Here is a 21,606-nt window from a genome sequence, read left to right on the forward strand (position 1 = left end):
ATGTCGACTGTAAATAAACTGAGAAACTGTAAAGTACTGTTAAGTATCTCCAAATACTTGTATATAACGCTAAATATGTAGAGAATAAGATAATACAGCAGACATCTTGCAAACCATGCAGGATTCATCGCACTAAGTTGGTATTCTTACAGCAAAAGACTTGAATCAAATAAAGGTAGAAGACAAAATGAGGGAAGAAAAAATGGAGGTCATCATTAATGGGAGTCTTGTGAGTTATGGCAATGCCAGTTGTGTTTTTTCCAAAGAGAGGGGGGAAAAACTGTCTTTGCCCTAACCATCAGAATATGCAAGCATGACTTGGGTGAGGTAATGAAATGTCGATAAGGCAGTATGTCTGATTTGGGGGTTCTGTGATGCCAGCTAGCTTTTACTCCCTGAGAAACAGAGTGAAATCTCCGAGTAGGCAGATCAAGGCCAAATCTGAGGGCAGGGCAGGGCAGGGGGAATGTCCAAGGTGGAATCATTGCTGCACTTTGCTTCCTAAAACTGCTTCCCCACAGTTACGGTGAGCTTGGTAATGCAGACCATCACACAAGCTCCAGATAACTACAGGTGAGCTGTCCTGCAAACACTTGATTTAAAAAGTATATTCTGAGGAGAGCGTGGGTTTTGTCTATTTTTCTCATTGTAACAGTGGGCAGAATTGTCATGTGGGTGGTAAAGGAGACATTAAGAAAATCCATTCTCTTTTGGTAGTTCAAAAGTGCTGAAGTGTTAACTGTTCTAGACAGCGAGGAGAACAAGAGGAAATCGTATTATTGGTACTGAGAATTTGCCTTTGAGTAGATGTCTCCTTTTCCTGCTGCTTCAACTAGATATGTATTCCTTGTCTGCTTGGGTAGTTGACTGTCAGTAAGTCACTATATCTGTAGGAGGTTTGAAGCATGTGGTTAAGCATTTTGTCTAATGAGGTCAGTGCTTTTTTTAAAAAAAAATTCTGAGACCAGGTAGAAGGAAAAAAACCCTAGTAGTTTAAATAGTAAAACCATGCAGAAGAAAGACCTACAACATAACGATCTTGAAAACAAATTTGTAAGAATTAATTTTACTTCCATTACCTGCACCAATCACAGTATTATTGCTTTTCACACATCTTTCTCTTGGATAACCCACTAATGTTTCATTTTGGCCAAAATTTCTCCAAGGGTTTTGTAGCAAATAGTTTGAGGATTCTACATCAACAACAAGGAGCTCTAAATCCATACATCTTCCTTGGGACTGGTGGCTGCTGGTATGTCTGTGATGCTAAAGCAGGTTATCGGTGAGGCTTAGTGGGCTTAAATAGACATTTTTGAACCTGATTAATAGGTTATTTAAAAAATATTGGCCTCAATTTAGATGCAGAAAAAAGCAGTGATGAGGATTTTGGAAAGTACGAGTGGGAGAGGGAGCTGCTGCTTCTTTGTCTTAAACTGTTCCTCAAATACTGAATGACACTGTCTGGCTCTGATGCTTTCCTTCCAGCTTTGAGCATCTGAAAGCTCGGTATTGCTTGAAGTCAACAACGGGCCAACATGCTTTTGGATTAAATCTGGAACAGTGAAAATGTACCATGCTGCAGTAATGAATTTTGTTGTTAATGCACTCTAGGGATATTCTCATTTGATTAGGTACAGTACAGAGGCTTTCAGTATTACTGTAATCACCTCTCCTCAACACAGAGGCTCATTCTTTATGCATGATTTCAGTCTAGATTAAAATACGGTATGTGGTATTTGCTAAAGTATGTTTGGGACATCAAAGCATTAAATTGCTAATTTTTCTTGTGTAGATAGCTTTCTGTTTTGCTTCTAGGGATGGTAGTGGGAAAGAGAAAACCAGTGCTTCTTGGCTAATGAACTTGTTTGGGTCATTAAATGAACAAGTGCTATTAAAACAAAAAATTTACAGAAATGGCAGTAAAATAATTTGGGGGCTGTTAGCATTAAAATCTCGTAAGTTTTGCAGGGTAGCAGTGTAAATTTATGCTAGCTTTTAAAATACAGACCCTTTAAAATATGCACATTTAGGTTACAGTGTTATCAAGTACCACGTCTTCATTTCAACAGTTGAATATATATGCTAGTAAAGACTGGGTTGTCACAATCTAAAGATTTAAATACATCCTAAATCATTAAGCAACTAGCTTCTATCAAACCACAGTGTTTGTATATACTGTATTTCACGATATTTTATTGTAAAAAATTGAGGTGTTTAAATTGATATTTTAATTTGCAATACATTGATTATAAACGTCTGTTATAATATAGACACCTTCTATATTTGTAAGACTTTTAAAACTATGTCACACTAAACTGTTTATTGAAATAAAAGTCTTAACTTCTATAGTCCAGAAGAGAACTGCAGAGTGAGACAAACTGCATTCTTGACCCACTCCCTTGTGATGCCTAGGTTGTAGTTCATCCACAGGCTGTCATGCCATGAATTTTTACTAAAAGTTTCCTATTGTTTTACCGTTAGTGTATTTGAAATAATTGCTCGCGTATTGTGTAGTAGGAAGGAGTACTTTATTACCGATGCAGGGCTTGATTTCTTAGGAGGATCTGTGTGGGTGGATGAAATGCATATTCATGACACGATCTTTGTTACGCAGATTTTGTAAGCTTTTCTAATACTTTCTGAAAACATGCAAATGTAAGGTCAGCATGCAGCGTAGCCATCAACAGCACCGAGCGGTTGAAACAGAAACTAGTGTACCACCATCACTGGCTTTGTGTACATTTTTATTCTTTGTATCAGATGTGCTTCTGTTTGTCAAATCAAGACTGTAGGTTCAGTGTGGTCACAGCTGATCGCTACATTCAGTAATTAACCTGGAGGTACACAGAGACATTCCATTTCAGAAGAGTTGGTTTAATTTTGATCCTTTAATCTCTCTATTTGAATATATTATCTGTTGACAAATATGCTGAGTACTGTAAGACTGGTCGAAAAATATTCCCTCATGCTGTATCCTCTTTCTTTTCCCCAAACAGGTCTAAAAAAGACAAAGCTAAAGCAGGAGTAAAACCTGATGCTTCTGATCAAGAGCCAGAGGGACTGACACTTTTGGTACCAGACATCCAAAAGACTGCAGAGATAGTTTATGCTGCTACCACCAGTTTGCGACAAGCAAACCAAGGTAAAATAAAATACTTTTATAAATATTGTGTAGCGTTTATTTGTCATATATTCATTAACAGATCATTTATAAATTAGCTTAAAGCAAGAAAAAATACTTCCCTCCTGCCCCTAGCCACTAACTAATTTTGAAAGTTGGTTGGAACCATGTGGTAGTCTTAAATGCTTCCATCAGGAAACAGACTAATTCAAAGAAGTTAGAGTACATCTCATGACTTTCAGCACAATTATGTAGCACCTAGTTTTTTTTTAATTCCCCTCCCCGCCCCAGGCAGAAGGCAACATACATGTCCTTTAATAGTAAAGCCATTGCTGTTAAAACTAGATCTTATGAATTAGATTCTCTTAACTAGATGAAGGCAGAACAAAAATCTGAATCATGGATTGAACCTGCAGATGTTCAAAGGACCATGTGGATGTCTAGTAAAGAAAACTAAAGATGAAGTAGCTTAATCAGGGGAGTGGATTTTAAAAAGATGTTTATAACCAGCTCCTGATTTTGGAGAGTGCATCAAGCATACGTGTGTGAATGTCCATCCACACAAGCATGTCATACTTTCTATTTTATTTAAAAAAAAAAAAAAAAAAAAAGGATTGGAAGAAACAGTAAAAATATTCATAGCAGCAGCAGTCAAGAAGTATTTCTGAGCTGAGATTATGACCTTTATTTACTTTGAGCTGTTCAGATAATGAAATACATGGTAGTGAGAAAACCAGATTTATATATTTTGAGTGATCCCCAGTTCTGAGACTTCTCTGCAGACAATGTAACCATAAAATGTCATTTCAAGTTGAACAGTCCCCAAATGATTGCTGTACTTGTCTCAAAATTACATGGCTAACTACAAGTAATCATCACATTTCACATAACAGAAAAGAAGATGGCTGAATATTCCAAAAAAGCTGCTGTGAAGCCCAAGCCCTTGTCTGTTTTACGGTCTCTTGAAGAAAAGTATGTGGCTGTCATGAAAAAACTTCAGTTTGGTAGGTTGAGAAGTGTGAATATTTGTTTTTTAGAAAGCAGATACTGAAGAAATATGTAATCTCTTGGACAGAGCCCCTAACTATTTTAAAAGTTACCAACTTTTTTACGTGTGACGACCAATACTTTTCACATGTGGAAAATTATGTAAGTCTGTATTTTCAGGTTACCGACTAAGGTACTCTTCAAACTAGTAATAAATGTTTTTAGCATATGCTAGATTAATTAAAGGGACCAGATGACTTCATAGACTCATTTATGTTGGAAAAGACCTTTAAGATGAAGTCCACCAAATTTAATGATAGTGTTTATGTTTTCATTCCAGTAATGATTTGTCAGTCTTTCAGTCCTCAAATTGAATTGAAATGTTAGTAGATTTTTTTAAAGCTTTTGTTAATGTAGCTTTTATATTTTTAAATGGAATAGAATTCAGATCAAAATGTGTTTTTTAAAATGAAACTGTAGTAAACTTCATTGTGTCCTTTCATGAAGTGCAGTATGTTGTATTTGGAACATGTGATGGGAATCAGTGCTAATTTTGGACAGAAAAGGAATGTGTTAAAAAAAATATCCTAAAGAACAAAGAGTATCTTATCCTAAAAGAGCTATAAAATTATTGCAAAAACATGTTCTATGAGTATTTTTTGAGTTGCAGTGACAGCATTTGCAACCATATTTCTTTGCTGTTACATTTGTAAGGGATTTTGCTCACGGATGTTTGTGGAGCGTATGCCAAGAATAGGAGGTAGGAAGTTTGTCATGGTGGCTTTTCACCCTGGCAGCTGTGCTGCAGATTTTGCATAGTAAGTGATTAAAGAAAACTAGCTTCGCTCTAATTTTTTTATGATTATTTAATAATATTGCAACCTCCACACAAGTAAATACTGCTGGCAGTTTGCTTCACACTGATTCCTTTATTAGCGTTATTACGTATTCATAAGTTATCATTATATTCTTGGTCTGGAGCAGCTGGTAGCTTTCCAAATCAGCAATGGTATATGTTTGACACATTGTATATGAAAGCTTGTAAATTTGCTGCAGAAATTAATTCGACCCAGGACTGTTAATGCTTTGGTTTCTGTGATCACTGTTAACTCACAAAATACTTATTTTTTGCATTAGTATAATGCAAATTAAACTTCCTGATTTTAATGCTCAGAATCTTTATCCAAGACTAATCCAATGTTTTCCTGATGCATGAAATTTTTCTTCTCTTCTAGATACATTTGAAATGGTTTCTGAAGATGATGACGGGAAATTGGTTTTTAAAGTAAATTACCACTACATGTCTCAGGTGAAAAATGCAAGTGACGCCAACAGCGCTGCCAGAGCCCGACGTCTCGCTCAAGAAGCTGTGACTCTTTCAACCTCACTGCCTCTCTCGTCTTCATCCAGCGTTTTCGTACGTTGTGATGAGGAGCGGCTTGACATTATGAAGGTAAAGAAGCAAAGTTATTTTTGTTTCCCTCTTTCAGCTTGGCATATAAATGTTTAAGAAGGTGCCTTAAATCTTAAGGAAATCCAGAAGTATTTCATGTGTGGTTTAATTGCTGTCCAAACGTCAGTGTAAGTAGGAGCGTTTTAGTCTGATCCTGATTTCTCAAAAACTTGGCAGGGGGCAGGGAGGGCCCATCTACCCCAGGAGTACTCTGTTATCCAAGGAGACTTCACAGGTTTGTTCTTCTTCAGCTGTTCTGAAGGGAAAAGTTAAATTTTGTTACTCCATTTTGGTCAAAGTGTATCTTTGCATAGACCATTTTAGTCAACTAAAAAGCATCAGCAATGGTGAAGTACACGGAACATCTCTGGACCTCAAGTTTGAAGAAAAAAATCTTAATAGCATCCAACAGGGGGTAAAGTTTTAGCTCCCGTTTCGCTTTCCATTTGTAATCTGGAAAAATTCAGGTTAGCAGAGGGCTTCATAGCATCGAAATGAACAGGCTGACAGCCTGCATATGATTGTGATGTCTACTGGTATTTTCTGATAAGTAGCTCGTGGAAATATAATGCTTCATATAACTTACAAAAATCTCAACTGTGTGACAAACACAAGGGGTTTTCTGAAAACTGTCTTTTGTTTACAATGGTAGGTTCTCATTACTGGTCCTGCAGACACCCCTTACGCAAATGGTTGCTTTGAATTTGATGTGTATTTTCCACAAGACTATCCTAATTCCCCTCCACTTGTGAATCTGGAAACAACTGGAGGCCACAGCGTGAGATTTAATCCGAACCTCTACAATGACGGCAAGGTAGGTCGGCTTTGGTCTTAGCTATAGATGTAACAAGTGAAACAGATGAAACTTTTTTTTCCTTTTGCTGTCAGTCAGCCGCTGGAGGAACCTGTTTGGTTAAAACTGGTCTTCAAACTGAAAGGAAGAGTGATTTACCAGTTTCAAATGGGAATCGTCTCCTTTCTGAATAGTCTTGGAGATTGTTTTAAAGCCTTTATGAGCTGGATTGGACCAAAAAAGCAAGGAATTTTGACCTAGAAAATTGTTCTTTTCCACCTTCTTTGTTGAATTAACCAGGCAGAAATCTATTTTGGCTAGCTGAAATGCGCCTTCCATGGACGAAGTGTGCTTCGCATCAGCTGCAACTGAATGTGTTTGCCAAGTGCCTTGGCTCTCTTTTGTCGTGCAAAAGTGCTTTTTCTTGAGGGAAGATGAAAACTTCCCTGAACCTCTATATCCTTTATACAAGAAAATGCAGCTCTAAAATATGGACTTAATGACAGTTTTCTCAAAAAATAGTAAAGCTTTTGGAGATAATATTAAAAGTTAAAACAAACAAGTTTTCCCCCTTCCCAACCTCTGTCTCCTTGGTATGTTGTGGCTCATTCTAAAGGCTCCAAAAAGCTAACAAAAGTCAAGTGGACATGAGGGAGATGCAACTTCTGTTTGTATCCAAAACCAGCACATGTGAAATTTTCTGTGGAGCTACAGAGGTGGCTATGTGCATGTCTCCACTGAAGCACAGACCCACAAAATAGCTTTGGCTGTAGCACTGTGGCACTCCTTCAGCTTTTTTTTGGTGTGTGTAAACATTTAATCCATAGTCTAACATTTTTCCCTTATGCCACTGTCATTCATGGGTTCCCCATGCTCCCTGTTTTTGCAAGCTCTAATACTCCTTTTCTGTACTAGACACGGGGGTTTCTCTTAACATGGACACAGAATGTAATTCATACCAGATTATCTCCTTTTTTCTTTGCCCAGCCTGAAGTCTTGGCAAATACTTGCCTCTAAATTTCTCTGCTTATTTTTTCTCTTTATGTTCCCTATCTTTGGTTGTTCCATTTCATGGTAAGGTTCAAGAAGACCACAGACTTCCCTAAAGTCAAGATCAGTCATAAAAGTTAAGGAATATTTTCAATTCCTTGATAGTCTGTGTGACAGAAACCACCACCATTCACATGTTTAAGCAGAATGACTGTCTTTAAAAACCACAACAGTAAGTGTTAGAACAGTATTTAAAGAGGAAAGTAAAGAATCGGGTAGTATTCAGGACTCATTTATTTTTGGAGCCACTAGAATCCATAGGTTTTCCTTGAAGAGAAGTTATCTATCTTGCCTTGTTCATTTATTAACATGCTGTTCTTATCTTCATTATTTTTATACGCTTTCATTTCAAATTAGTTTCATAGGACGCAAATTTGTCTCTTTTTTTTGTCACAATGTTTTTCTTTGTTAAAAAAAAATTAAATGTAATGTCAACATTTTGTTCTGCCCAAGCAGAACAACTTCATCATCATATCTGTCTACGGTGTTAATAAGGTCACTTTTTCAGGTGTGTTTAAGCATCCTTAACACATGGCATGGGAGGCCAGAAGAGAAATGGAATCCCCAAACGTCAAGTTTTTTACAGGTGAGCATTTCTTCTCTTCAGTAGATGACATTTTGGAGTATTAAGCGTTCTGTCAGTCCTAAGGATTCTTTTTCTAGTGCTTTTAAACCGGAATTTTCTTCCTCAAATAAGCATAAAAAAGACAAAAGTCCAGAAATCATTCTTGGAACACTAGAGAAACACTGTGGAGTAGGCAAGTTCTTCAAAGTGCTTTTTCCAACCAGTATTTCTATTGGTCTTGTCTTGAAGAGCGGCTGTTCATGTGTGCAGCTCATTCCTGTGCTGCCTGGACTTTGCTTGGATGATTTCAAATACTGTATTTAAAAAAAAAAAAAAAACCAACAAAAAACCACACACAAAAAAAAAAAGACTGGAAGAGGGCATCACCTCCTGGAATTCTATCACAGGCTATTTATGGTGAAGACAAAGTAGGCTCCATGTTGTGAGAGATGGGAAAGTGAAGCATAATAGTGCAAACTGTAAAGATACCCCTCCAAAGTCTACAAGTACGCTGAATAGAGGAATAAAACTGAAGGGAGTTAGTGCAGGCACACTGGGTTCAGTAACAATTAGTGTTAAATTAGACTAGAATTTATTAGGACATAGAGTCCTTACAATTTTCAGCTTTACACCGTAGAAATGACTGATAAGTTCATATGTTAAGTAAAAGTAAAGCTTGCAATGGATTCTTTCCCAAGGCACTTCCTGAGTTTATTCCTTCCTTGGAGTAATTATTTTCTGTTCCAAATCCTGAATGGCTGTATAGTTTCTGTTTCAGCATAGTAGAATTACAGGCCTGGCCTTCAGCGGAACAGATTTCAGCTTGATCAGGAATTGCCCTTGCAGAGCCAGCTGATCAGTCTCCTAAAAATTCAAGAATGGTCTGTACCAGTGTGTGAAAGTCAAGCAAGAGTGACAGAAAGCCAGTACGGGTAAACAAGGAACTCCTGCCTAAGCATGACTGCAAAAAGAAAGTACACAGCAAGTGGAAGGAGTAGAAGGGCTAATTGTGAGAAATAAAAGACATTGGCCAAATATTCAGGAGAGAAATTAGGAAAACCAACGCTCAGGTGGTGTTGATAATGGTAAGGGATGTAAAGAGGAACTGAAAGGGCTCCTTTTAAGTATTTGGCAGCAAATGAACATGTTTTCCTTAGGTTTTCCTGCTGTTCAGTGGGGCAGGGAATCTACAGACCAGGGCAGAGAAAGGCAGAGGTCATCTCTGCCTCACTCTTTAGGGGTAAGCTTGCTTTCCCATGTCCCTGAGCCCTCAAGAGGAAGGTCTGTGAGAATGAGGAATTTGCCCACAGTAGAGGAAACGGCGTTCAGTCTGGCGGGACCCACACGTTCATAGAACCAAATCTTACACATCCAAGGTGCTGAGGGAGCCAGGCAGTATCACTGCAAAGCCACTAGCTCTCACCTTTGAAAGGCCAAAACAATTAACGGAGCTTCCTGGCAAATCTCCCGCTCAACTTCTAGATGGGCAAGAAGGAGGATCTGGGGACCTGCAAGCTGGTCAGCAGCACCTTGTTGTCCTTGGGAAGCTGATGGAGCAAATCATCCTGGAAGCTATTTTCAAGTACACGAAGGACAAGAATGTGATTGAGAACAGCCAGTGGGGATTTACTGGGGGTGAGCAGGGCCTAACCTGCTTGCCTTCCACAGTGACACGGTGGCTGGCTTTACGCAAAACGAGAGCAGCCGATGTAGCTTGCTTTGACTTGGGCAAAACCTCTGATGCCGTCTCCCTGAGTACCCAGACCGGCGAGACATGTATTGTAAGAGGGTGGAAATGTGGCTGGACCAATGGCAGGAGGATCTTACTGCTGTCTTCAGTACCTAAACAGGGCAGGTATGGAGAAGACGGAGCTAGACGCCTCTTAAAGATACAGAGCACGAGGACAAGTACCAGTTGACACAAGATGGGATTTTGATTAAATATTCGGAAAAAAAATTTCACTGTGCGGGTGATCAAACACTGGGACAGGCATCCAAGAAAGACTGGGGAATTTCCATTCTTGGGGAGATTAATGTTCTCTCTCCCTTCATGGGACAACTATGACTTGGAGATGTAAGTTGTAGTTCCTTACATAGTGTTAACTCCCAAGATACACCACTAGTTAATCAAGAGATGAACTGAAATTTTTGACTGTAACTATAAAATCTGTGTAGAAAGGTGCAGGTATTAGGAAGCCCTATTTTCACCAGTCTTTTTTCTTAGATTAAAATGTTAGATTTGATTGTTTGTAATCTCATGTAGCATTTAAGTTTCAAATTTAGAAGTTTTTTTAGGGTTTCATTTTGAAAATAGTAGGAGAGCTGTTGGAAAAAGCTCCTCCATACTGTGAGAAAAACACTTTATAGCTATTAAATGGCAAACAGCTGTAAGACTAAATAAATTGCTTGGAAAGAATTAAGTGCACCATGTTTTTTCTGGCTTAGAGATTAATCTATTGTCAGACCACCCAAAATACTTCAGAAATTAAATTTTATAACCCAAATGAAACTGGAAGATCGGTTTAGTTTCTCATTCATCACAATTATAATTCAAAGTAACAACTGGTTATTAAGGCCAAGAAATTACAATGTTGCCTAGTCTCAGATTTTGCTACTATTTTTAAAAAAACAAACAAAAAAGACCCAAAAAAGCAAAACCCAACTACTTCCAGACATATGTAAAGGCCACAGATCACCAAAACACCTAAGGGACCTGAAGTACTCTGCCTTGGCTTAGCACATTGGCATTGATATTCTGCCTTTTTTAGTGTCATAAATGGCCATTTTCTTGCTGGAATCTTGCTTTGGAAGGCACATTCTGTATTTTAATGCATTTATAAGTATTTAATTTTTTAAGATTTAGAAAGCTACAGCTACTTCTAGTTGAATGCGTGGCAGGCACAGGAGACAGTGCCATGGTGTGTACAATACCAGCAGGTAGCTGCAGCACCTGCCTGAGAAATGTGTCTAATTTCCCTTCTCATCCCAGCGGGGGATGCCAGTTCACATTCCCCACTGCACAGCCGTGTGCCCTGTCCGTCAGCACAAAGGCTCACCTGCCCTAGATGGCCCTTCTGAGCACAGCAACCACACAGCTGCAAAGAGAAGTGTCACGGCACCAGAAGGAATACGGGGGTGATGGTGGGACTGAGACTAACCGGGGTCAGTCAGCTGATTCTTGGGCGATTGCTTTGATGCGCGTTACTGGTTTGGCGTTGTGTCTATGGTATGGGTACACAGCGCAGAGAGCTGGGAAGCTGGAACGCTTTTGTGCTGGCTTTGCTACAACAGAAACTCGTGAGAGAATGCCACACAGAGCACAACTGTCCAGTTCAGGGGTCCTCAAACTAAGGCCCGCAGGCTGGATACGGCCCCCCAGGGTCCTCAATCCGGCCCCCGGTATTTACAGGACCTCCCAGCCCCTGGCTGGGGGGGAAACCAAGCAGCCGCAGATGACTGCCTGCCACTTCATCCGCGCGCCCGCCCCCTGGTTAAAAAGTTTGAAGGACCCTTGCTCTAGTTGTTGGGGCGCTGGCCTGTGAAAGAACCAGTCTTGTCTCGTTGCTGACATGGTATCTATCTGATGGAAGCTGTACTTTCTCTGTATTCCAAGAAAAGGATGACTGTTGTCTTCCATATCCAGATTCACAAACTGGGCTGCTAAATTAGGGAATGGCTTCAAGCTTTCAATTGTGTCTAGGCTGGGAGGAGAGTCAGTTCTAGAAGCAGCTGCCCTGACATTTTTCATCTATTTCAGTGGATAGCTGGAAGTACCATTCGTAGGCATGTAACATATCATCAGCTTTTCAGTATTTGAGGAAATGTAAGTGTTCAAATCACTTTTTGAATCCTTTACAGTTCTGGAACTAGGTTTGTGTCAGAGAATTATAATCCCTAAAATTCATGGTCCTGAGTTTGTAAGAAAAAACTATCCTTCATTTGAGGGGTAAAAAAAAAAGTCAATTATGCCTTTCTACCTATAGAATAATATTTTTGCAGTAACATAATTTTGGTTAAGTACAGCAAGACAGGGATGAACAGTCCAATACTGGAAAAAACTAGCAAGCCATCAAATCATGAATATGCAGTACATATACATTTGGATCTCTAAGTGCCCTATGTAGGAATTCTTTGTTTTGTATTAGGAATATTTGGGTATATAGTTAAATGCCTTGTATGAATGCAAGTATCTATTCCTACATGTACTTGATTAAAAAATTGAAAGGAGGAAAACTGATTTCCTTATCACTGAATAGTTGGTGCTTTGTTGATACAGTACTGAAAACATCTTTTTTTCCTCTCTTAAACAAATAGTGAGGTTTTGTTTTAATGGCATATGACACAGTGTTGTATGTACAATCTGAAACAAAAGTGCTAATAAAAACAGATGTAAATCAATTGAATGCATTTGAAAGTAAAAATGGGAGAGCATGTATACCAAGATTAATTTCAACAGCTCATGTTTCACCTTCCTTGTTCCTTTTGTGTCTGTTTCAGAATTAGAAGTAGTAAGCTCAGCCACAGGAAAGGTTGAAGAATTGTTGACTGAGAAATTGACAAATACACTTTCCTTTTACAAAAGGGTGCAATCAGGCATCTCTTCCTTAAAACATTTTATTTTACTTATACTTGTATTGGTTCTGGTTTTTAACTTATATTTGTCATTTTCTCAGTGTTTGAGCTAAATACACAGTCGTGAGACTTAATGTTTTTATGTGTAGTAACGGTTTTGGTTTGAAGGAGGTGTGGACATTCCCTGCTTTGTATCACAAATGAAAGTAGTTCGCCATAGAAGTGGTTTTGCATATAAGGTGAGCAAAACTATGTACATTTGTAAAAACAAGTGGTAGCACAATTTTAATATTTAGTTTTTTCTCTTAACAGGTGTTAGTGTCTGTTCAATCCCTAATACTGGTAGCAGAACCATATTTTAATGAACCAGGTTATGAACGATCAAGAGGTACTCCAAGTGGTACCCAGAGCTCCAGAGAATACGATGGAAATATACGACAGGCAACAGTCAAGTGGGCAATGCTTGAACAAATCAGAAATCCCTCGCCATGTTTTAAGGAGGTAGGTTTTGTGAAACATGAGAAATACTTATTTTGTTTGAGTGTTAAGAATAATGCAAATATTTGGAAATGTCACATATTAGGTAGGTGTCTGTTTTAGCTTCCTCTTTACTCCATGGGGCAACTGAATCTAGAGACTGAAGTGAACAAGGATGCATCTGACTTCCCAGATTCTTTTCTGTGAAAGGAGAGTGCAGACAAATTGGGACTGACCTGTAAGGCAGCTTGGTGCACAGCTTGATAAAACGTGGTTCACACACCTTGGCTTGTTCTTACTGCCAGGCGGTACCTTCTCCATTTCACGTGAAAGCTGTTGGTCAGCCCTGCAGATGGGCACTCGGTGTTTGTTAGCCTGCAGGGCTAACAGGGAGTAGCTTTCCAAGAAACATGAATCCGGAGCAAGTATTGGGAGATGCTTTGGATACACCAAAAAATTGGAAAAGTGCCTTAAAACAAATTCCAGCCTGCATGTTATGTACGGCAGGATCTGCAAAGCATCTGTGCGAAACTAGAAATCTATGCCTTTGAAAACAACTGTCTTGATGCTGATAAAAGCAATGCTAGCCTTCATGCATTTGCAGTGTCTTAAAAAATTTAATTTTTATTGCTTAGTTTGTTTACATTCCTGAAAATAGACTACCTCTCCCATACCATCATAGGATAATTTACTTGTTAGGGACTTTTCTCGATGTCTCTAGTCCAACTAATTCCTCAAAGCAGGTCAATAAGATCCCAGGGACTTGAACATATATGGCAAAGGATTCAAAGAAAACAGAGCTGAGGATACACTGAGAGAATCTCTATGAATATTAATGCAAAATGGACGGTCAAACATGGGTCACCTCACAGTACTACCAGCAAATACTTAGAAAAATACATTTTACTCTGAACAACGACTGTTGCCACTTCCAAATTGAGGTGTGGTACCATCTTGTAGCATCACCTATGCTTTCAATTGTCTGCCTACTAAAATTTTGAAAAAGTGTAGTTATTTTAGGGTGATGCTAAGTGAGGATTTTAGGACGTTGCTAAGCGTGGCATCTGAGTGAGAGGGTAGTCTCCCATCACTTCCTTGCTGTCCATAAAAACATCCTTTGCAATGCAAAAACCTTTTACCATTAAAATTACTCTGTCTTGTGGCATAAGAAGCTATAGACACTCCACCTGCATGACAGGAGTCAAATATTTTATCTACATGCAGCTGGATAAGGATGTGCAGTGTACTCTGGTGTCTTGAACTAATGAAGAAAACCATGGTGGTGGCTCTAAATTACCTCTTACATGTTTTACTCAGTAAGTTGAAGACCATGATAAAGATAGTGTCCTGACACACAATCAAATAATGTCTGCTAACAGGTGATTTTTTTCTAGCTGAAGGTAACAATTACACTTTTGCAAAAAAGGTCCTCAAATTACAGTAAGTTTAAATTCATTGAAGATATCAGAAGGTGGTGGGCTCCCTGACAGTAATGCTCCATCTTTCTTTTCACATACACTAAAATGAAGGCTATGCAGTATTACAGTGTTAGGTAAGTGAATCCCAGTTTGCTGTTATTGCGCTTGTCTTCAAAAGAATCTCATCAATATTGTTCTTACTCTTCAGCGTAGCATTTCTACTACTTTTACGGAAAAGGCAGCTTGTAAGCTGACATCCTGCCCCCCTTCAGGAAGGTGAAGTAACAAGGTGTATCCAAATGGTGATGTTTCAGTGGAAAACCAGTCGTTCCCTGAGAACAGATAACTTAAGAACGCGCCCATAGTTAACAAAAGACAGATGTCGGAAACAATACACCTACTAGCTTTCTAAATGTGGTGTGTAGCTAGGACTGAATTAAGCTAAGCCACACACACAGAGAGAAATTAAAAGTAGTATTAAGAGGTAGACAGCAGTTTGCAGAGGTATCATAAACATTTGAAACTCCCTTCTGCTACCTCTGAACAGGTAAGAGTTCTGCTGCACAGAAGAGAACTGGCCAACACTTAACAACAGCTTTTGCTCTGGTTTAGGTAACTGCAGTTTTCCTCATTTCCCACGATAGTTTCCTGGTTTTCCTTGTGTTGAGGTCTTTATGACACTATGATGAAATCCTGAAGATTCTGAGAAGTTTGAAGCTACGATAGCCTGCTCCTGTAAGGAGAAGTTTGAGGCAAAGACAGCCTGCTTTTGTGTTTAAAACCACAATCATACTAGCTTAAGCTTGGGGTCCTACCCCTGTGCCTTATCAACTTGTGCAACATGAAAACTCCCTTTCTACTACTCTAAATACATATTCACGATCATGTAAAGAGGCACGGATCTTTCTTTCTACATATGAAAAATTTGAAGTTATGCACTGGAATGCATGACATTTTCCCCTGATGCAATAGCAGAATTTTGGAAGAATGCTAGATTCCATCTGCGGCCCCATCCAAATGAAAATGCATCTCTCTCATAGATTATCTGAGCACTTCTCTGACAGACTAGCTTCTTGTTAAGACCTCTAGGTTTTGTGAGGAACCTCAAGAGTCATGATCATTCAGGAGCATAAATGCAAAGGCATCCTGAAAACTGAGGTCTAAGAAAGAACGTGTACGCCCTTCAGCTCCTAAGATCTTTTGTCTTCACAAATCTGAGGTGTCTTAAATGACAGGTAGGCTCAGGAGATCTAAACTGCCTGTCTTTGGGAGTTTTTCCAAGCTCCATTATGGATATAAGGAGCGCATCCAGAACTGAAGTCAATTATGCTTTCAATATGCGGTTTTTCTTTAGACAGATAGCTACATTCTCTAACCTCTAGAGGAAAAGATGATTTTGTCAATTATGTTGCAATATTGCCAAGAACTCTCTGTGCTCAGTAAAATTTCAGGTTTATTGTTTCTTTCAGCAGGCAGAGTTTTAGAAAACTGTTTAAGAGAAAGCCAACGCTAAGTAGTTTCACAGCTTTGTCTGAGGGTTGACTGGTTGGGGTTTTTTTAAACTCAAGGCTGTACAGAAATACCAGGCTTACTATGCGATCAAATACTGGTTCCCACCCAAACTGTGGGCAGTTCAACTACTGTTCCCTGGGAATTCTAGTGTCCCCAGAGGTGCTGCCTCTGCCGGGGGCATCTAACTGTGGTTGCACCTCTTCCATAGAAGCTGCAATGATCCTTCTTCTATATGCAGAAGCTTGTTATGTTCCCGTGCTCACACGGTTGACAGTGTTTCTGCTTACCTGTTGTCTGTTCAAACAGCACGTGGGTAGCATCAAGGGAAGACATGGTGCTTTTATTTAAATCAGCATAGGCAGGAAGTAAACGGGGCTGTGAAAGCAACAGTAAAAGCCTGAATATTGCACTATGCATGCAAACATAAACATCCATACATAGTGCCTGCATAGTAAGATCATCTTTGAACTGAAGAATGTGTCTAACATTCTGCTATCACTTTTTCTTTTCCCTGGTGTGATACTGTATTTCTGGCACTCATTTACCCTTCCCCCAGATGACACGCGTGAATGGCGAGATGGCAGCCTGCACAGAAATAGTAGATTCATACAGACTGGGGGAGAGGTCAGGGCCAACCACTTCCTCAAAACAGGATCACCTGATTTCAAACCAGGTTCCTTGAGGCTTTTTCCAGTTGGGCCTTGGAAACCTCCAAGGACAGAAATTCCACAATTTATCTGCAACCTGGTTCAAGGCTGAATTATCCTCACACTGGTTTTCTGTTTGTTTCTTTGGGTTTGGGTGATTTTTTTTTCCTTATACCCAATTAGACTCATAGGGGTCTTGCAAATCTTGTATTGTTAAAACATAAGGTTCTTAGAAAACCGTGAACGCTGTTCCTTCATTGGGAATATTTTCTTGCAGGTCATCCACAAACATTTTTACTTGAAAAGAGTGGAGATCATGGCTCAGTGCGAGGAGTGGATAGCAGACATACAGCAGTACAGCAGTGACAAACGGGTAGGCAGGACTATGTCCCATCATGCAGCAGCTCTAAAGGTGAGATGTGCTTTTATAATTTTATGTTCTTTAGTCCAAAGGTGACAAATGACAATGAAATTGCTCACCAGCTTGAGTTTTGTAATAACGCTAATAGAAAAACCCAGCAACTTTGAAACATGAAAACAAACCTGTTTCCCAACTGTCGAGATAAAAGTGTATGTGCACTCCACTTCCTCAGTCATGTTTTTTCTGCAAGTTAGATTTTCCTGTAGCACCTCTCCTGCCTGTTTTTTTAAAAATACTTATCTAAGATACCAGAGAGTTCATACTGTTCTGTCTAAGGAGTTTCTGATAAAGTTGTACTACAACTAATGCCTTGCCAGGAGGCAAGCTTTTTCAATAGACAAGCATGGCTATTAAAACTGTGGTCCATTACAATTGTAATAACTTTTATCAAATTATAACCATTACACATGTTTTCTTCCTTCCTAGCCAGGTGCTATCATTTGTGTATTTTGTGTCCACACAGACAACAGACCTGTATAATTTTTCAATTTTTCTTCCCCTGAGGAGCAACAAAAACTTTTTTTTTTTTAAAGGCTGCTTTTTTTCTACTGCTAGACTTGCTGTGACTGGTCTTCAAAATTAAGTTACTGTTAGTTACTATGATCAGTATAGAAATCCCTGTATATGTGTCTGTAACAGATCTCATCGGGAACTCTTGTAAATTTATGTTTTGACTGTATGACCTACCTCATCCAAGCGGGTTTCTGCTGTGATCGCAGAACACAGATGACTCGCCTGCAAGACAAATAGCATAACATTTATATCCATGCACTTGCTTGCTGCAGTTCTGTTTACTGCCTTTAATTTGTCCCTAGCAGCACCTGCTAATTATTCTGTCACTACAGGGAAAATACCAATCCTTAAATACAGGAGAAAAGTTCATCCAGTCATTGAAACAGTATGTTTAAACCTTTTCAACTAACTTTTTTCTTTTTTTTTTTTTTTTTGCTTTATGTTGTCTAACATTGTGAAAAGTACTGTTTTAACTATGGTTTTCCACACTGACTTCTTTTTGTTTATTCAGCGTCATACAGCTCAGTTGCGGGAAGAACTACTAAAACTTCCCTGTCCTGAAGGATTGGATCCAGATAGTGATGACTCCACAGACAAATGCTGTGCCACAACAAGTTCGGAAGAGACTATGTTGCACGAACAGGTTAAACCCAGCAGCAGTAAAGATATCCCGCCTGGTTTCAAGTTATGAGTTGCATTGACATGGACTTTCTAGACACAAAGGCTTTGAAGCACAAGCCAAATATGTCAATATTTGTATGTAAGAAGCTAATTATGTAATAGGTAATGAAATTGAAACTATACTATGCCCTTAAGGATATACAGTTTAATTCAAGATGATCTTTTATTTACCTGTACAAGAGTGTAAACTTTTTTGTGCTTTTATTTTTCAATTGTGAGAACCACTGATTGGTATGTTTAAAAAAGTTATGTATACAAGAAATGGATAAATCACTGATATATAAGGGAAACTACCTTAGGAAAGAATGTTTACTGAATGTTTATTATTTTTTTTTACTTGTAGAGTGAGGGCGGTTGTAACAAAGAATATATATTGGTCATTCTTACAGCTACTATTTAAAGTCAGAAAATTTTCACTGAATTTGATAGATTTTACGTTTGGCCATATATTCATGCTCATATTTGATTCTAAAGAAAACCTCCTGTATACTTCAATAAATGTTAAATGGACATGATCCCTCTTTTATGATTTACTGGTACATTTTTTAAATAAACTGCCATAAAATACATTCTAGCTGAAGACTTGCACTTGTATGACTGAATTCATTGCAGTCAACATATTTAATTTTATGGTTACTAATTCTAAAATGCAGATGAAATAAATGCACATGGTTTACCTCATGCCAAAATTTGGACTTCTGAATTCATCTTTTGTTTGGCTATTTTATGCAAACTAACAGTATTCTAAATTTCTTAAGGGCTATTCTGGAACAAAGTCTTTTCTCTGTTGAAATGTCTGATTTTTACATAATCAGCTGTACTCTAAGTACTGACATGGGCTAATGACGTGCCATGCGGGACTCTTAACGTTCTGTAGTTCCTGCTGTACAGACTTATTTCCAATTTTGTATTTGCAACCACAGATCCCTAACTAAAAAGGGTAAGGGATTTGCTTGATTTAATAATCAAGTCTCACTTTTAACATAACATGCATTACTTATTGCTGTTCTTCGATTTTGAGCAGTCCTTGAAGGACTAAAAAGTTATTACTGGTATTACCTCAGACTAATGATCTGTTGTACTATAAATAATATAAATCAGGCAAAAATGAAGCTTTTTTGTTTTCTATTTGTTCTTTGTTTATAAGATCACGCTGGAATTTTTTCACTTTTTGTTTTACAATGTATTATTTTCAATCATTAAAAATGGCACCAACTGAGGGTTGTGTTCTTATGCTGATGGTTCACAGACTTTGGTCAGAACAATCAAAGTACAATTTTTCTGGTGTATAGATATGTTGTGTTAATCCAAGGCCTGTCCTGATTGTACATACCTCTCAAAATACCGACTTCGGCACATTTGCATTACTTCAGGGGATCCTTAATCAAAAAGCAAGACAAGCAGCTCTGTGCCAGAGCTACTGGGAAATACATGAAGCAAGAGTTTATGCCACATAGTCCTCATCAGTGTTACTATGGCACGGCAGTTTTCTAGGTGGGTATCTACTTACCTTCTATGACTGTGATACTCTTGTAAAGGCTCCAAAAGCAGAATTATCCTATAATAAAATATTATATATAATATTACTGACTATATTTAAGTTAGTTTCCATTAAAGCTCTTCATTTAGTACTTAAGCTGCTAGCAGTCTTTTTATAAAATCCTAGCACTTGTACCAAAACCAAAGGTCTCAGATCTGAAGATCCTCCTTAAACATGAGGACTGTTTTTTACCACTAAAAAGCAACAAAGAAATAAAAAGGACCCAACTTGCATTGATTTAACATTAGGAGGGTGGCTAACGTGATTGTATCTTTTTCTCTAGTGTGTATTTACAGTATCAGCAATGCTAATGTGAAGTCACTGCTGCTTAATTAAGCAGATGTAAACAGCTGCATGGGATATTAAACTCTAATTTGTATCCACATAGCAATTATAATTTTTTCCCTCCAACCTAAGCTATAATGGTATTGTACCAAATTAATGCAGAGATTCAATCCTTAATAACTTGCAACTATATTACAGTCCAGCAAGTAAAAACTTGGCAACAAAGGTACAAAAATACACAGCTTTATAGTTTTTTTAGATATAACCACGAGGTAGTTATGTTACTTTGCAGTAAAATCACAGTAAATCCTATGGGGTATGTAGGCAACAAAGTACTTTTTAACCAGTTCCCCTCATCTTTCACCGTTTTATCAAACTGAACAGAAACGTGTATAGATAGATCACAGTTTCTAACCGTCGCATTGAAGTCCTGTGTTTTAACTGTTACACTGTTCTTGTAGAAAATGCTTTAAAAATCCACAGAAATTAATTTCAAAAGCGCAAAGGTCAACAAACTGCTAATTAGATCGTTACAGAATTTCACCCTATGGTTTCTGGTACTGCCTTTGGTGCAAGATTCACTACTGACACATCGCCGTGCAATGCAGTGTGGGATGTTACCAGCCACTGGAATCGCTGTAGCTGCTCTGCCAAAGGAAAAGCACATCGCATAGTAAGTCAGTCTCTTTCCTCATGCTTCACAGACAATAATACCAAGTTTCTCTGGCTGATTCAGTCTACACTCTACTGAAGAGGGAACAGCTCAGCGATGTGTGAGACCTTGTGCTCCATGAGAGCAAACCACTCAAACCACTTGCTATACCGCTTGCTGTGCCTAAGCAACCGTGCTGTTTCTGTTGTAGACACAGTGCTCTTCATATACAGACATGAATGATGCCTCTGCAAGACTTAGTGGTTTCCTCTGGAATTTCTTTTGGGTTAAAGTTGTGCATAAATGTATGGATTAATGCTTCTCTGCAATCCTACAACTGCTATACAGGAAAAGCCAAAGATGACAACCTAGGAAAAAAAAACCAACAAGGAAATATGAAACATATGAACCCTGTAAACAACTTCCAAGTTTCACTCCAGTAGTTAGATGTTTAGGTACTTGCAGAATAAAGTATGAGTGACTAGAGATTGACTGGGTCTACAGCAGCCTGTTTGGCATTGTTGGTGTTGTGTTACTGTTTTTCTTCTGTAAGTCTCTGACACAAGTTCAAGGTAGCCTGTCATCTGCTAGCACGTCAAGGAGACTCCCTTGCAGCAGGTAAAATCACACCAACACAGGTAAGGCACTGGACTACGTAGCTTCTAGGGAGCTTCAGTGTGGGTCTGTCGTCAGTACTATGGTTAGATGATGATCTGTTAAGCAGCACCCTTTACTGGAACCCTTTACTTGGAAAAGAAAAGCCCCCATACAATACAGGAAAGAAATGTACCACACTCTGTGTGATGGCTTTAACCTCTGCTTGCTACATCAGATAGGGCATTCAGTTTCTAGCAGGAATCACATTGTTAAGAAAACATCACTACAAAACAATCTTTTACTCCACACAGCTATGTAATCC

General features: G+C 38.6%; 1 protein-coding gene across 1 annotated transcript in view; it reads left to right on the top strand.

Annotated features, from left to right (window-relative positions):
• BIRC6 (baculoviral IAP repeat containing 6) overlaps positions 1-19,429 on the top strand; it is a 183,010-nt gene extending 163,581 nt beyond the window's left edge. The window contains 8 exon segments of the mRNA XM_037405959.1: positions 2,997-3,142; positions 4,015-4,125; positions 5,344-5,561; positions 6,214-6,375; positions 7,913-7,990; positions 12,854-13,042; positions 16,873-17,007; positions 18,041-19,429. Of these exon segments, the coding sequence (XP_037261856.1) occupies positions 2,997-3,142; positions 4,015-4,125; positions 5,344-5,561; positions 6,214-6,375; positions 7,913-7,990; positions 12,854-13,042; positions 16,873-17,007; positions 18,041-18,220 (1,219 nt within the window). The 3' untranslated portion in view covers positions 18,221-19,429.
• The last annotated feature ends 2,177 nt before the right edge of the window (positions 19,430-21,606 follow it).

This window comes from Falco rusticolus, chromosome 12 (assembly GCF_015220075.1).
Source record: "Falco rusticolus isolate bFalRus1 chromosome 12, bFalRus1.pri, whole genome shotgun sequence".
NCBI lineage: Eukaryota > Metazoa > Chordata > Aves > Falconiformes > Falconidae > Falco > Falco rusticolus.